This window comes from Orcinus orca, chromosome 10 (assembly GCF_937001465.1).
Source record: "Orcinus orca chromosome 10, mOrcOrc1.1, whole genome shotgun sequence".
NCBI lineage: Eukaryota > Metazoa > Chordata > Mammalia > Artiodactyla > Delphinidae > Orcinus > Orcinus orca.
This window is the reverse complement of record NC_064568.1, coordinates 69,890,687-69,904,848: the sequence shown is the minus strand read 5'-3', so window position 1 is coordinate 69,904,848 and position 14,162 is coordinate 69,890,687. Positions and strand designations below refer to the sequence as shown.

Below are 14,162 nucleotides of genomic sequence, written 5' to 3'. Positions count from 1 at the left end.
ACCTACCAGAAGGTGGTCCTGTCACTTCAGAAGCTCAGAGAATGTGGGGCTGATGGAGAAGAGGTATTAATAGCTGCTACTTAGAAGAGGATTTTCAAATTTACCCTGAGTAGCCCAGGTGAGAGCTGACGGCCCAGACAGGTTCTAAATCCCCAGAAAAGGCCCTCCCCTATGGCTGTTGACAGGTAAGCACCTGCAGGTGGGCCCAAGGGGCGAGATTTGATATAAAAGGGAGGGAGAAAGGAAAGAAAAGGAGAGGAAGGAGAGACCGGGGGCTGACTCGGGTCCACAGGAAGCAGCACCAGCCTGAGCTTTAAGGGGAGAAACAGGCTCACTCTAAGAGAAAATACTCTCTGCCCATACAGAGGACGCGTGGTCTCGGGCTTCATATTAGTTTGAAAGGTGAAATTTGAAACAGTGGTAGATAAATGAATTGAAGTGGGAATATGGAAGAAATAGTGATGCAGGAAGGTAAGCATGGAGTTTATATTTTAAGTATAATTTCACAGTTGATATTACATTTGTCTTCTCCGTGAACCTGACTGTGCAGAATAAGGGCGCATGTGTATGCGTGCACAGTGCACGTATGCCTGTGTGCGTGGTGTGGGTGTGCACGGTGCGTGTGCTCTAGCCGTGGAGGCTGTAGAGTTCCCAGGAGGAAGCAGGGGCAGCCGCGTGCCCCTGGCTCTCTGTACTTCCTGAGCCCCCTGCGGTCTCCTCCGCCTGGTCCTTTTTCAGGGAGAGTGGCAGGTGTCCAGCCCTGGCTGCATCCTGCCCACTCCCGGGGTACCAGTGCCTTATCCTCTAAAGACAGGCCCTTATCCAGGACTCAGGAAACATGGGCAGATCCAAGTTCAAGTAGGTCCTCTGAGCTAGCAGGCCACTCGGAAGGAAAGGGTGGGCCCGACCCAAGGAGAGTGAGGGTTGAGCTCTCCTGGGAGCAGTGGGTGGCCAGGGCTCGGAGCCTGGCCCTGGCCCTGTGCCACATGGCTTGCCTCTCACAGCTGTCCACACAGGCCCAGTCCTTTCCAAGCACATCACTACACGCCAGTTACATGCTTACAGTTTAGCCTCAGCATTGGCGCCTAAGTTCGATGACAACTTTACAACAACTTGCATCATCTTACTTATCTAGGGCTGGTTTAGAAGTCTGGAGGCCAAAGGGAGAAAACCCTTGGGATACGGTAGCACCAGTAGGAGAGCCGGGGCCCTACCAGGTATTTGTCCACGGTGCTGGTTCTGCCTCCTGGTCCCCCAGCCACTGGTGGCCTCCGGCTCCCTCAGCCTCAGTTCCTGTCATGTTACTGGCCTACCACAGCAGTGTCTCTAAGACTGTCTTGTGCCATCAGGCCCCTCAGGAACTGGCACTCACCCCTAAATCCTATTCCAGCAGACCATAGAATGTTTCTGCTCCAAAGCTCTCAATGGCCCTGCTGCCGACTTTCCCCTCTCTTCACGGTTTGCCACTCAGATCTCAGACATCACTTGGCTCTTTCCTCCCAAGGTCTTCACCCATATTATTCCCCTTGCCTGGAACACTTCTAACCCTAAAATGTCCTCGCCTTCCCTCCAGGTCCTGCCTATTAAGTTTCTTTTAATTTTATTGAAGTATAGTTGATTTACAATGTGTGTTTATTCTGTTCAGCAAAATGACTCAGTCATACATATATATATATTCTTTTTCATATTCTTTTCCATTATGGTTTGTCACAGGATATTAAATACAGTTCCCTGTGCTATACAGTAGGACCTTGTTGTTATCCATCCAAAAGTAATAGTTTGTATCTGCTCATCCCAGACTCCCAGTGCTTCCCTCCGCCATACACCCCCCTCACCTTGGCAACCACAAGTCTGTTCTCTATGTCTGTGAGCCTGTTTTTGTTTCATAGATATGTTGATTTGCATCGTATTTTAGATTCCACATATAAGTGATATCATATGGTAACTATCTTTCTGACTTACTTCCCTTAGTATGATAATCTCTAGATCTATCCATGTGGCTGCAAGTCTGCCTATTAACTTTTCTTTTTTCTTGTTGGCTGCACCACAGGGCTTGCAGGATCTTAGTTCCCCGAGCAGGGATCGAACCCACACCCTTGGCAGTGAAAGCGCAGAGTCCTAACCACTGGATCGCCAGGGAATTCCTGCCTATTAACTTTTAAAAGGACTCTATTGAGGGCTTAGAGTCTTCTAAGCGCTGTGAGCAATGGCCTTCAAACATTTTGTTTGCATATCCCCTAAAAGAGCTCTGGGAAAAAAATGTAATTTTTTGAACATTTTAAGGTTGAGAAGTAAAAATTTCTTCATAAGTTTAAATACAATTATTTTTGTTAATATGAGATAGAAAAAAATAAACATTTTAAAAGACGGAAGATAAGGATTATTAGGAATACATATTTGATGACATGGTTTGGTAAAATAGGTTTTAACCAACTCGTTGAATAAGGCACACCAAATCTGAAAGTAATTGTGGAATTATTCATGGGATTTAGCCAGTGTATTTTGAAAATGTTTTTATAATTCTGGGAAAATTACAGTTACGTTTAAAAGAATTACATGAGTCACATATACAGTTCGGTTCCGAATTCAGAACATCTCAGTCAGGCCAAATTTCACTCTCATGGGGACCCGGAAAGTATCAGGGCCCATGACTCATGGGCAGGTGCTCCCCATCCAGGGCTTGGCATCCGTGGGAGGGAGGTCGGTGTGCCCCCGTGCGTACTGTAGCACGGGCAGGCGAGGGCTGTGCTTTCCTTCTGTGAGGTGGGGAAGGGTGTTGTGAATTCAGTCATGTTCTCAGGCAGTTTTAGAAAATACTGAATTTGAGGATCTGGAAATTGATTCCCTTAAAACTGCCAGCATGCTCCCTGGAAAGTCGACCTGTGTGCTTCAGACTGAAGACGCCCCCAGGAGAGGATGTGATTCTCCTGTGCAAAGAGCTCAGGACAGGCACCACACAGCAGGGACCCCTGGAGGACTTGGCTGTTAGTGGAGAGAGGAATTTCTGTGGGGGGGAGGGCATCCCTAAAGACCCTCCTCTGGCATGGGCTTCCTCTGGCTGCCCCCGTGCCCCCAGCTCACACACCAGCAGTCACCTCCTGCTCCGGGCGTGGCAGGCTCACCCCCAACCCCCAGCTGTGCTGTGTGTTCTCAAGGTCAGGGCTGAGGCTCACCCTTGTTGGCCGAGCTCTGAGTGGTGCCCTGTCTGCTCAGTGGTGCTTCCTGAGTGAGTCACGGTGGAACACAGGCTTTTCCTGGCTCCTGCGGGGGGCCATTCCTCCACGTGACAGTGTTTGTTCCCGGCTGGCCCAGGTCACCTCAGGTTGAAGTTCCCTCCCCAGCACTGCTGCCCAGAGGATGATTACGCACCAAGAACTTGTTCCCCTCCGGAGGGCACAGAAGGAGGTGAGCAACTGCTCTTTGGATCCTTGGAGATAAGCCTGGGTCCTCCCCTGGGGTAATGATGCCCTGTAGGCTTTTTTTAGAAAATAACTTTATTGTAGTATAATTCACATGTCATACAACTCACCCATTTAAAGCATAGCGCTTTTTAGTATATTGACAGAATCATGCAGCCATTGCCACCATCAACCCCACTGACTTTTAACCCAACTGCCAGATGTAAGAATTAATTAATTAAAAAAGAAAGAAAAGCTCATGAGACAAAAGTAACCCCAAATGGAGAAATCCAGTGGGAACATTTTATGGGAATCCATGCTGTGCTGCCTGCAACTCTTAGACTCATCGGTCCCCTCACTTTTATCCTGACTGATTGAAAAGCGCTTACCACCCTCTAGTTGCTGCCTGTCGGTGCCAGTGGCGGGGGCGGGGGGGGGCGGGAGCGGAATGACCTGCTGTCACTCCCATGGGGACAGTGTCCTGACTCATGGCAGCTCTGGGCTCCGACACTGACCCATCACTCACCAGGTCTCTCCTTTCTCTCACCAGGTGTTCCACTGCGTCCACTTTGAGTGTCCCGAGCAGCAGAGCAACCAGAAGGAGGAAAACAGCGAGCAGTCGGGGACAGGGGACACTAGCCCAGCCAGTCAGCAGCCCGACCCCCACGCCCTGCAGGCCCCCAGCGGCAACTCACTGCACTCCAGTCCAGGCTCCAACTCGTACTCAGCCAACCGGCAGCACCAATAAAGGAGGCGCACGTGTGGAGTGACTCGGCTGGGCCCAGGTGGCACAGGAGCCGTGTCCTCCCCGAGCAGGGATGCCTGTGGACGCCTCGCCCCGCCACCCCCGCCCCACGAGGAACAGACCTGGCTGCAGAAACACACAGGACAGGTTTCCTCCCAAGGACACAAAGGGGCTGCTTTGTTCTCCTCAGTTTGTTCAAATCAGGCTGGTCTCCAGGGGGAGAAAGTGGGTCTTCAATCTTCATCAAGTCCATTAACACCCTACCTCTCTAATCTAACCCTGCAAAGACCACAGAAGGAAGTAATAGGCCTGAGTCGGAATACAAAGATGGCACATGAACACAGGAATGGAAGAGAATGTATTAGGCCTTCCTTACCTGGAGGCAAGGCACCCTGTAGGAAATGGGTTTCCTTAGAGTGTTTACTTTTATGGAACACATTGCCCTGGCAACTAAATAATTTTTTATTTCTTTTAGTTATTCTCCATTTGCTGAATCATAGGTTTTCCAGATCTTTATGAAAGGTTCAAACAGCAAATCACTTGTTTTAATCCCTTTTGACGCTGTAATTTTCCTTCCTTAGTTTTGAACGGTTGAGCGTGGGGTAGAGCTGAGAAATATCATGCGCATCTCCTAAATGAGGCACAGATGCAGCTCATCATGGCACCTGGTCTGACAAGGAAAATCCTTTGAGGAAGATCAACAAAATACACAAGGAGCAGATTAATCTGTGGACACTGGAGTTAATAATCACTCGACTTGCCAAGTTATTAACCTGTCATTCCTGAAACGTATCCAGCCTTTAAGCTTGGGAGGCTGACAAGGAAACAGTGATTATGCCACCAGCTAATTTAATGTTCAGAAGTATGTATGAGTGTATACCAACTTCCGGTTGGGCTGGACCTGTCCTCCATTTGCCACAGGTTAGTGAGCGGTGTGGAGGCAGCCGTCCTGCCAGTCGGTGTCGGGAATGCAAAAGTGGGCCTTTCCCGCGTGGTGGTGATCGGTGGTTGCTGTTTTTCCCCCAGACCATAATACTCAGCCAGGGATTGGGAAAAAAAAATCAGTTCTAAGAAGCTTTCCTTTTAATCCTCATTGAAACGATCTCATCTGACAGTTGTCGCTTGGTCTGGCTCTGTGTGTCTGAGTAATTTCCATCCCACCGCTAACTGCCCTGCGTAACTTGATCAGATTGTGTCCGGTTTTTGCTCATCCCCCGATTCTTCCGTTGGCTGGCTGTCACGATCAGGTCCTCTGTGCATCCTGCTTGGAGGAGGGGTGGGGCCGACGGGGGGGTCCTTTCTGTCTTAAAGACACATTGGTCGTGGGTGTACAAAGAGCCAGTGGGTCAGCTGTTTCCTCCTAGTGTGATGTAGTTGTGATTTATCAGTATTGGAATAGTAGGGTAGCTTCAAGCTGCATGATTAAACGGGAAGGTTGTCTTTCTGCTAGTCTCCCTCGGTGCCCTCGACTCTGATCTCTGTCTGCGTCCCCCTGCGTGGGGTGAGTGGAACGCTCTGAGGGGAACAGCTTTTCACAATGGGAGGGGCTCTGGTAACAAATAGCGGTGCCGCTCGCTTGCTTGCCACGGGTGGCTGGCCGTGCTCTGTGGCTGGCGCTGCGTCCCTCAGCATCCAGCCCCTTCTCCAGTTAGAGCTGAGGATGCCTGACAACTCAGCACTTCCTCCAGCGGTGCATTCACTGCCCACAGGGGAGGCAGGAGGAGCAGGGAAGTCAGAAGAGGGCAGCGTTCAAATGTTTTGCAAGTATCATCCATTCAAGGGCTTCTTCTCAAACTCTGAAGTCACCTGTCCAGAGAGGAATCACTGCTGACCCGGGGAAGTGTGGGGTGGGTTGGGGGAGGGTCTGGAGCCCTTCAGTACCCTTCTCCATCCAGGCACAGGTAACGAAATGCGTCCTGGACACTCAGCTTCACACCTGAAGAGGCATGAACTGTGCCCTGCATGGCCAGTGGCTCACCCTCTGTTTCCTGTCCTCTGTGAATTCTCTTTGGTGTTCGTTCCTTCCAGATCTCTGCCCTGAGGTCTGGAGAGAATAAAGCTTGTCTCTCTCCTGCTCCTCCAGCACTTCAGACACGCCTTGTTTTCAGATAAAGGGAAAGGGGACTGAGAGGCAGTGCTGAGGGCGGGCGGGACTGAGGCCAGCTCTGTGCAGCCGTATCGCCGTCCCCTAGCCCCGCAGCTGCCTCCCCTGAGGCCCCCTGATGGTCTAGAGGCCTTGCTTGGATGCAAGCCTGCTCTGGACCCCAGCAGACACTGATGAAGCTCAGCAAAGCCTGCTCTGGTCGGCCTCCTGTTACCAGGCAGGGGCTCTGCCTTCCTTGATGAGCCTTGTGGTTTGGGGAATGGGGGCTCTTTCTGTACGCCTGGCTGGAGGGGCCTGGACACCCCAGTCGAGGTGCGACACACCAGACGCGTTGCCAGGGAAGGAGGGATGAGTGGGCAGCCAAGAAAAAGTCCCCAGGTGCCTGGCATTCTCCAGAGCCCTGGCTGGTCCCACAGGGGACTTACCCCCGCCATGAGCCAGCAGGACCAAGATGGCCCCCAAACTTGGGGAGAGACCAATAGAGCTAAACGGGAGTGCTGATGAGACCCAGCTCTAAGGAGCCCAATGCCCGCGGAGCCGTCAGCCCAGCACAGGGTGGAGGCTGATTCCCTGGGAGCTGTGGGACACCAGGCAGCAGGCTTGGCCAAGCTGTGCGGGGGGCAGCGGCAGATGAGGGCCCGTGGCTCCCCCCCAGCCCCAGAGGATGCAGTCCCACGGCGTCTGCTTTGAGGAGGTCTGGTGAGGTGGACAGAGGGGTGCTTGTGGCCTCTGGCCCTTTATTGTGAAACACCACCTTTGTAACCACTACCCAGGTCTAGAGATTGAGCATGCAGAACCTCCTGCCCTTCATTTTAGGTCATGCTTTGTGGGGGAGTAAAATGCACTTTGTTGGGGCTTTGGCGAAAGCCTTCAACGTCACCTTCTGGTGCCTCCTTGGAGGGCCGGTGCTGAGCACGGCGGGCAGGGCGGGGTGTGTGCTCGTGGCGCCCCAGTCAAGGCGGGCTTAAAGGCGGGGGCTGCTGCAAAGCACTCTGAACGTGAAACAGGTATAACAGCATCACACACGCAAACACGTTTTCCCATATTCTCAGTGCTTTTTCCGTTTTTCTTCTGATTCTAGTTAGAACCATGAGCCCATGATGGATGTGGGACTCTTCTCAATTGCTCTTTGTCACTTCTTTAATCTTAGTAAATGAAGTGTTGATTCCTGACAAATACATTAAAAGTGTTTTATTCCTAGAAGAGTTGGGAAAAGAAAATTATTTTCAGCAAGAGTGGGATGTGTTTGTTAGACTAATTCCTTGGCCAAGAAAAAAGTAGCTTTTGAATTGTGCAGAAATTGCTCAGTAGTTATGCTGTCGCCCCAATTGTCAAACCGCTGTGCAGACAGTGCCGACCCAGTCAACTTCACCTTTTTTTAATTCAGAAGATAACAAAATTGTAATCACTTATCCTTTCTAGAGCCACGGGGAAAAAAGGAAGGTCTAATCTGTGATAAAAAGCAGAGCATCCTGTGTGCTGAGGCCATTTGATAATAAAGAAAGGGAGCGTTCCCCATTGTGGGCTTCAATTAAGAACCTCCCTTTGGACAGAGAAGAAGGGTGTCAAAGAAGGAAAAGAAAATTAAATGTGTCTCCTTCTAAGAGGTTTTTCCTCATTAGTGAGTTTTGGTTTTGTTTTCTGGTGCTATCGTGTCACTCCTGCATTCCACATGGGCGGCCAGCTCCTCTGGGTGCAGCTGAGGTGCTCAGGGTGGCGGCCGGACAGGCGGCAGCTGTGGCTGCAGTGGTGCAGGCCACGCTCCACTTCCTTTCGTGGCTGCAGCCATCCATTCTGAATGTTTGTCCTAATAACAGCTCCAGCAGGAGTTCAGTGCTCATTAGTGGCCCTAGGAATTTAAAATGCAGTTCGTGGTTCTGTGCCACCATGGTTTTCATTATTCTAATATTAAATGAGAAGTCGTCCTGGGGCCTGGTGTTTGCACAGGAGTTTTTGGAGGAGGGGGAGGGATGTGCAGGGCAACAGGGATGCACCCATTTCTCCTCCTAGAAGCTGACCTGGTCATACCTGGTTACTGGACAGGATCCTGAGGCCCTGGTGTTTTGCAGAAAATGAGTGGAAACGGTGGTGGGAGGGTTTGGTCGGAGAGTAAACCAGATTCCGATACACCCCAGCCCCCGCCCCTGTGTTGAGGTGTGGGGAGAGGACCTGGGGGTTCTGCTGGTTTCCATCAGACTGGCCGCAGGAGCCGTCGCACCTCAGCAGGCGCGGGGAGCTGCATGTCCCCCACCAAACACCCCACGTGCCTTCAGGCAGGACTTTCTGCTGGACTGACACAGGCCAGGACCTGCCTCCACTGCAGAGGTGAGGACAGGCGTACACTTTTGAAAATCACTGTTCTATTTTTTAAAAATTACTAAGTAATGATGCTCATGGAATAACCTGGCAGAGGGGTGAGGGTGCCCTCCCTTTCATCTGGCTGAGTCACTCTTGACCTGGGCCTGGTCCTTTGCTTCCTCTGTGACTGACTATCCAGATGGGCAGCAGAGCCCCTGGCCCCCGGCCGTCCTTCCTTACACCTGTCCTCTCCCAGCCAGAAGGCAGACTCTGAAAGGGGCCCTCCAAGCCCACCAAGTTAGCTTCTGCTTTCCCCCGCCCCCTAAAGAACTCGAATATTCCCCTAGAGGCCTCAGGGCCTAAAGACCCACAATCATCCACCTGTAATTTATGATAAATGTCTCGTGCATTTACCCCATGCATCCTGAGTATTTAAAGCCCTGAGCCCAGAGCAGGAGGCGCTGCTGCCTCCACCTGCCTCCACTATTGTCTCCTTTTGGCCGTCCCTGCGGCTGGGACAGCTGGAGGCCACCACCTTTGAGAGCCAGTGGCAGGAGGAGCTGAGAGGCCTGTAAGGCGGGATCTGGGGCCCAGGGCTTGGGTTCCCATGGATGCCCTGGGAACACTGGTGACACTGTTACAGCCTGTCCATCTGCTGCCAGATAGCGTCCTCCGAGGGCTTGTGGCTCAGGACGGGGAGGGTACTTGAGCAGCAGTGGGGCACAGAGGACCAGGCTGTCCAAGGTCACCATGCCCCTCGGCCTCTGCTTTCCACCCTGTGTGTAGGGGGCACTGTCCTCCCCGATGGCTGCTTCTAGCTCCACGTTCCTGGTTTACTCCCAGCTGCTACGGGGATTTTCCCTCCCAGACCTGCCCCAGGCAGTGGGTCCCCATCAGTGGCCCTGGGTGCTGACAGTGAGATCCAGAAGCCTGTGGGCAGGGATGGCAGGGAGCACAGAGCCGCTGACCAGCCCAGGCCAGCTCAGAGCTCCCCAGGCCTTGGGGCCCAGCTTCTCCCGGCCTCCTTCTGCAGAGGGCAGCTCCAGTTCTCAGAGCTCCCTTCCAGAAGGGACCTGAGAGGCAGCACCAGCTCTGAGGAACAGCCAGGACGCTCTCGTCAGGCTCTCCCAGCACTGAGGTTCCGAGGCCGCCCCACCCGTACCCTCACACTTAGAAAAGCCAGAGGAGGGTGAGGACCGGACTCAGCCTCGGGACTGCGGTGTGGAGAGGGAGGGGTGGCAGGAGCACCTCAGCGTGGCCGTGGGGCTTGGCCCATGAGCTACTCTTGCCAGACGTGTATAACCTGAATTCACCCAAGAACGCAGACGTCCTCTGTCTTTGGTTTCTGGGTCTGTAAAGGTTGGTGAGGACCTCTTTGATGTGGGAAGGTAGGGGCCATGCTGGGCTGGGGATGGGGAACAGCTCTTCTGAGCCATCTGTAAAGGAGGACTGTGTCCAGAAACCCAAAGGGCACTGTTGCTGTTTGGAATACGTGTTCATCTGTGGGCAGGATGCAGCTTCATTTTGCATAGCAGCCTAGGTGAGCAAACATACAAATTGTGTGTTCACAACAACCGAGTTGACAGCTGTGAGACTGCAACGTGGCTTCCCTTCAGAAATCATGCGAAGACTCCTGTGCGTTGTGGTCCCTCCCCCACGGCTCCATGCTTTCTCTGCCTCTGGGCAGGAGGCAGACAGCACCCAAACAAGCCCGTCTCCTGTGATCTCAGCTAGCCCTCTGTGGGGCCTGAGTATCACGCCCAGTACACGTGTGGATGGTGAGGTGTGGCTGACTTGCTCTAGGACGGTAAGAAAGAGGAATGTGGGCCCACGCTGTGACCACAGCTCTACAGCACCTTCTTCTCAGAACACCTTTCCAGGCCCTGGGTATCGCAGACCCCAGGCACAACCTCTCCATCCTGAGATAGCCTAGTCTATCTTAAGGCGTGTTAGGTGGTCCTCTACACAGCATTTACATCATTCTGATCGTCCCTTCCGGGAATCTTTCTCCTCCAGGCCTGTCCTTCGTTAAGTCGGGTCTTGGATATGCCAGGACCCAGGCACACCCAACCCTCGCACAGCTGGGGGCCCTCTGGGCTGGTGCTCATTCTTCCCATCTCCCCCAGGTACGTAACCTCCCTGCTGCCAGAGAAGGCTGGGCCCAGCAGACACACCTCTACCCCAGGGTCTCCCGAGGTGGAACCACACAAGAGAAACCAGAGGAACAACTGTGGAGCCTGGACACTTACCAGACAAGTGAGCCCCAGACAGTGCACACAAGAGCCCTCCATCTCTTCCAACCTCTGGCTGGGGAGACCTTTTATTGTTTTTCTGGTCATCCAGGTGGCACTTAGGAGAACCGGCAAAACAGAGAAATCCAAACTTTCATACGATTGGTTTAATTTTTTTTTTCAGCAGGAGAAAAAAGAATAAAGTTACAAGATTCTTTTAATATTTTCACAATGTTAAAACTAAAACTGAGCTCTAGGCTATGTGTGTAAGTAAATCTAGAACACAAAAGGGTTAAATAAGATTTTCTCTTTTAAAGATACAAGAATTTAAGCTTTCCTTACATTTAACAAACTTCACAGAACAGATACTGCCGGGGAACAAGCCCTCCCACCCCACCCCCAGCTCTACCATCAGGAAGTGACCATGGGCTGCGAGCCCCGTGTGCGGCCGGGCTCCCCAGAGAGCCTGCTTCCCATCGCTGCCGCCGGGAAGCAGCAGCCGGTGGGGCCTGAGGAGGGCCGGAAGGGCGCCTGTGGCCTCTTCACGATCAGAGCTTGGTGGGGGGCCGAGGTGGGCCGCATCACTGAGGATGGCCAGGTACTGGCCAGAGGGCCGTGGCTTGGTAACAGTGGTAAACATGGGCAGACCTGGCCCCTCTGCCCTGGGCTGCCCTAGAGCAAGACGCCAGTCTGGGTCCTGAAGCAAGAATTAAGGCTGGAGATTTTGCAGCGGATTCCACTCTGGTGGGGGTAGGGTGGGAGAGGAGGCGGGGAAGAGCGTGATTTCCTATTTCAGTATTTCGGACCAAAAACATTTGTAGTTGCAGGTATTAACTGTTAATTTGCAGACAGAGTTGAGCAAACACTTGCTGTGGTATAAAAGGGTAAGTTGCTGGGTTAAACTATTCCAGTAGCCTGTGTGCGGGCAGATCCAAACTGCCTCTGCAGGAGCCTCCGACCCTCACCGGCCTGGATCAGATGGGGCTCTGGGGCCATTCACCCCTGCTCAGGCTTTCAAGGGCATCTTTCTCCTGTCTACCCACCCCCCACACCTGATCGGTGATGATTTCCTAACACTGGCAAACAGGCCCATCTCCACCCATCCCCACTGGGCCTGAGCTCCTGCCTCCACTCAACTCCTCTCTGAAGAGAAACACGCTGAGAAACAGGCCCTCCCCGCACCTGCCTGAGCGAGTGTGTCTCTCAAGCTGGGCCATGGCCACGAACCTCTGTCCCTGTGACATATGCTGCCCCCCCTTACTAAACTTGCTATGTGGTAGAAGTGGACTGGTCGCCCTTGGACTGTGGGGCTGCACAGACATGAGAGGCGAGGCCAAGGCATCGTCCCCTTGGCCTTGGAGGGGCTGAGCAGGCTCCTGCTGGAAGGGACGGAGCTGCAGGCAGCTCCCAGCTCTTCTATTGATTCCTGCTGGCTGTGAAACATCTTTTTAAAAAACTTCCAATCTAGAAACCTAGCTGCAGAGGCCAGTTTGGAGGCCACAGCTGCGGTGCTGCAATTAGCCTTATTTGATCCACTGCCAGATCCCTGCACTCGGCAAACGGCAAACCAGAGCCCGTGGGTCAGGGCGCGCCCGCGGGCGCTTCTCGTGACCAAGGGTCCTGTGTAGAAAAGGTGGTTCTCATTCGTGGACTAGGCTTGAGTGGAGCTGATTTTCAAAGTGAGGTTACTGTTTCTCTTCTCGTGTGATGAGAGAGTTTTTTCATAGCAAGTCAGGTAAATTTTCTTAACCTGTCCCCACCCCCATTTCCTGCTCAGTGGGAGAGCGAGGCCACCACCCAGCCCAGCCACGGGGCCAATCTCAACAGCCTCCCGTGGCCCGGGCACGCGTGGCCATCAGGTATCCTGGCTACTGGGACTAAGGATAGTGAAGAGGTGAAGGCCGAACACTAACCAGAGCTTCCGGCAAAGCCATGTGCGTCGTGGGGACTTGAACACCAGCTTCTCCTCCTCTATTGACTCAGAGTCTCCGTCTGGAACACTTTCCACTTAAGGCTTTTTGTAAGTTTGACTCCAGCAGTGACAGGTATGTGTTGTTTTAAATCCACTAGCCATGCTCAAAAAAAAATATTCTTCATGTTTTAATTTTATACAATGGCTAGCAGGCACCTTAGTAACCAGCCAGAAATCAATTTCAACCACCATCAACCCCTAAACTACAGTACCAGGATGGCTGGCTAAGGAAAGGAAACGGACTGGCTGTAGTCTGACGCGTGCCCAGTACAAGGTGTCTGGCTGACTTTGTCCTAAATAAGGCTAACATTAGTGAACTAAGAACAGCGTCACGTAGCGGCCAAGCCGGCCTTCAGGAGCACCCTTCCCCAATGCGCTGGCAAGAGCGCCCCACTTTCCGGTCCAGTTTCACCATTTTCATGATGGCTTCCTCTCGGCCACGGCCCATGTGGTCAAACGTACAGTCATGCTGCTCGGGGAGGCGATGCAACATACAGAACACGTAACCTGCAGCAGTGGGGGAAGCAGAGAAGACAGACCATTAGGGTGGCCTCCACGTGCACAGAGCCCAGCTCTCCCTCAGGTCCAGAGAGCAGGAGGGCCGTCCAGTGAGTGGACGATGGTTGCAGCAGGGGCTCCGGCTGCTGAAGAGCCTATTACAATATCCCCACTCTAACAAGACAGCCAGCACTTTCACGCAAGTCCAACGACATCCTCAGAACGTCCAAGGGGCACATCTGCCTTCAATGCTGTTCCTGCCTGGACCCTGAGGGTGGAACCCCAATGTGACTCTGCAGCGCCTGCCTCAGAAATGAGTGGGCTCTTGAGCCCCTTCCCTCCCAGCCCCACACAGGCGGGAGAGCCCAGAGCTGGCAGCACAGTGCTTCCCTGGCCTGGATAAACCTCAGTATCTACCACAAGACACGCACTGCTTCTAGGAGACCGGGGCGGGGGCAGAAATGATTATGGGGACAGTGGGTGTGATCAAACCAAAGCTCACACATGAATGGGGGCTCTCAGAGGAAAATGGATTACTTCAAGCACTGGACAAGGTATTACATTTAAAGAGAGGAAAGAACAGAAATGTCGAGATCCGACTGGCATCTTAATGGAGCCTGATGCTTCCAACCCCACCTGGTGGGCAGGAGGTGAGGCCCACACAGTCAGGCCTCCTGGGAGCACAACGCTGGAGAACAAAGAGTTGAGGAGAGGCCCGGCAGAGCAGGTAGAGACACAGATGAAACCCCTCTGGTAGCAAACAATGAGAGGAGGCCCTCAGGCTGTCAGCAGAGAGGCTCAGAGGACAAAGGGAACACAGCTGTGTCAGGATGTGGCCCATTCTCCCATTCTGGTCAAATTCTAGGAGTGCTGATGGGGGTGTGGACGTGTGACAGCGACAGTCACCCGATGTTCC

The 14,162-nt window shown here is 52.9% G+C and overlaps 2 protein-coding genes across 4 annotated transcripts in view; one reads left to right on the top strand and one right to left on the bottom strand.

The window, feature by feature from the left end:
* BTBD9 (BTB domain containing 9) overlaps positions 1-7,868 on the top strand; it is a 416,797-nt gene extending 408,929 nt beyond the window's left edge. Inside the window, exon 11 of the mRNA XM_004267648.3 lies at positions 3,949-7,868. Within this exon, the coding sequence (XP_004267696.1) occupies positions 3,949-4,146 (198 nt within the window). The 3' untranslated portion in view covers positions 4,147-7,868. The remainder of the gene's footprint in view (positions 1-3,948) is intronic.
* Positions 7,869-10,928: 3,060 nt separating this feature from the next.
* ZFAND3 (zinc finger AN1-type containing 3) overlaps positions 10,929-14,162 on the bottom strand; it is a 320,362-nt gene continuing 317,128 nt past the window's right edge. For all 3 annotated transcript variants that reach the window (XM_049715787.1, XM_033424363.2, XM_004267651.4), the window contains exon 6: positions 10,929-13,255. In XM_049715787.1, coding sequence (XP_049571744.1) covers positions 13,101-13,255 — 155 coding nt within the window. In that variant the 3' untranslated portion in view covers positions 10,929-13,100. The remainder of the gene's footprint in view (positions 13,256-14,162) is intronic.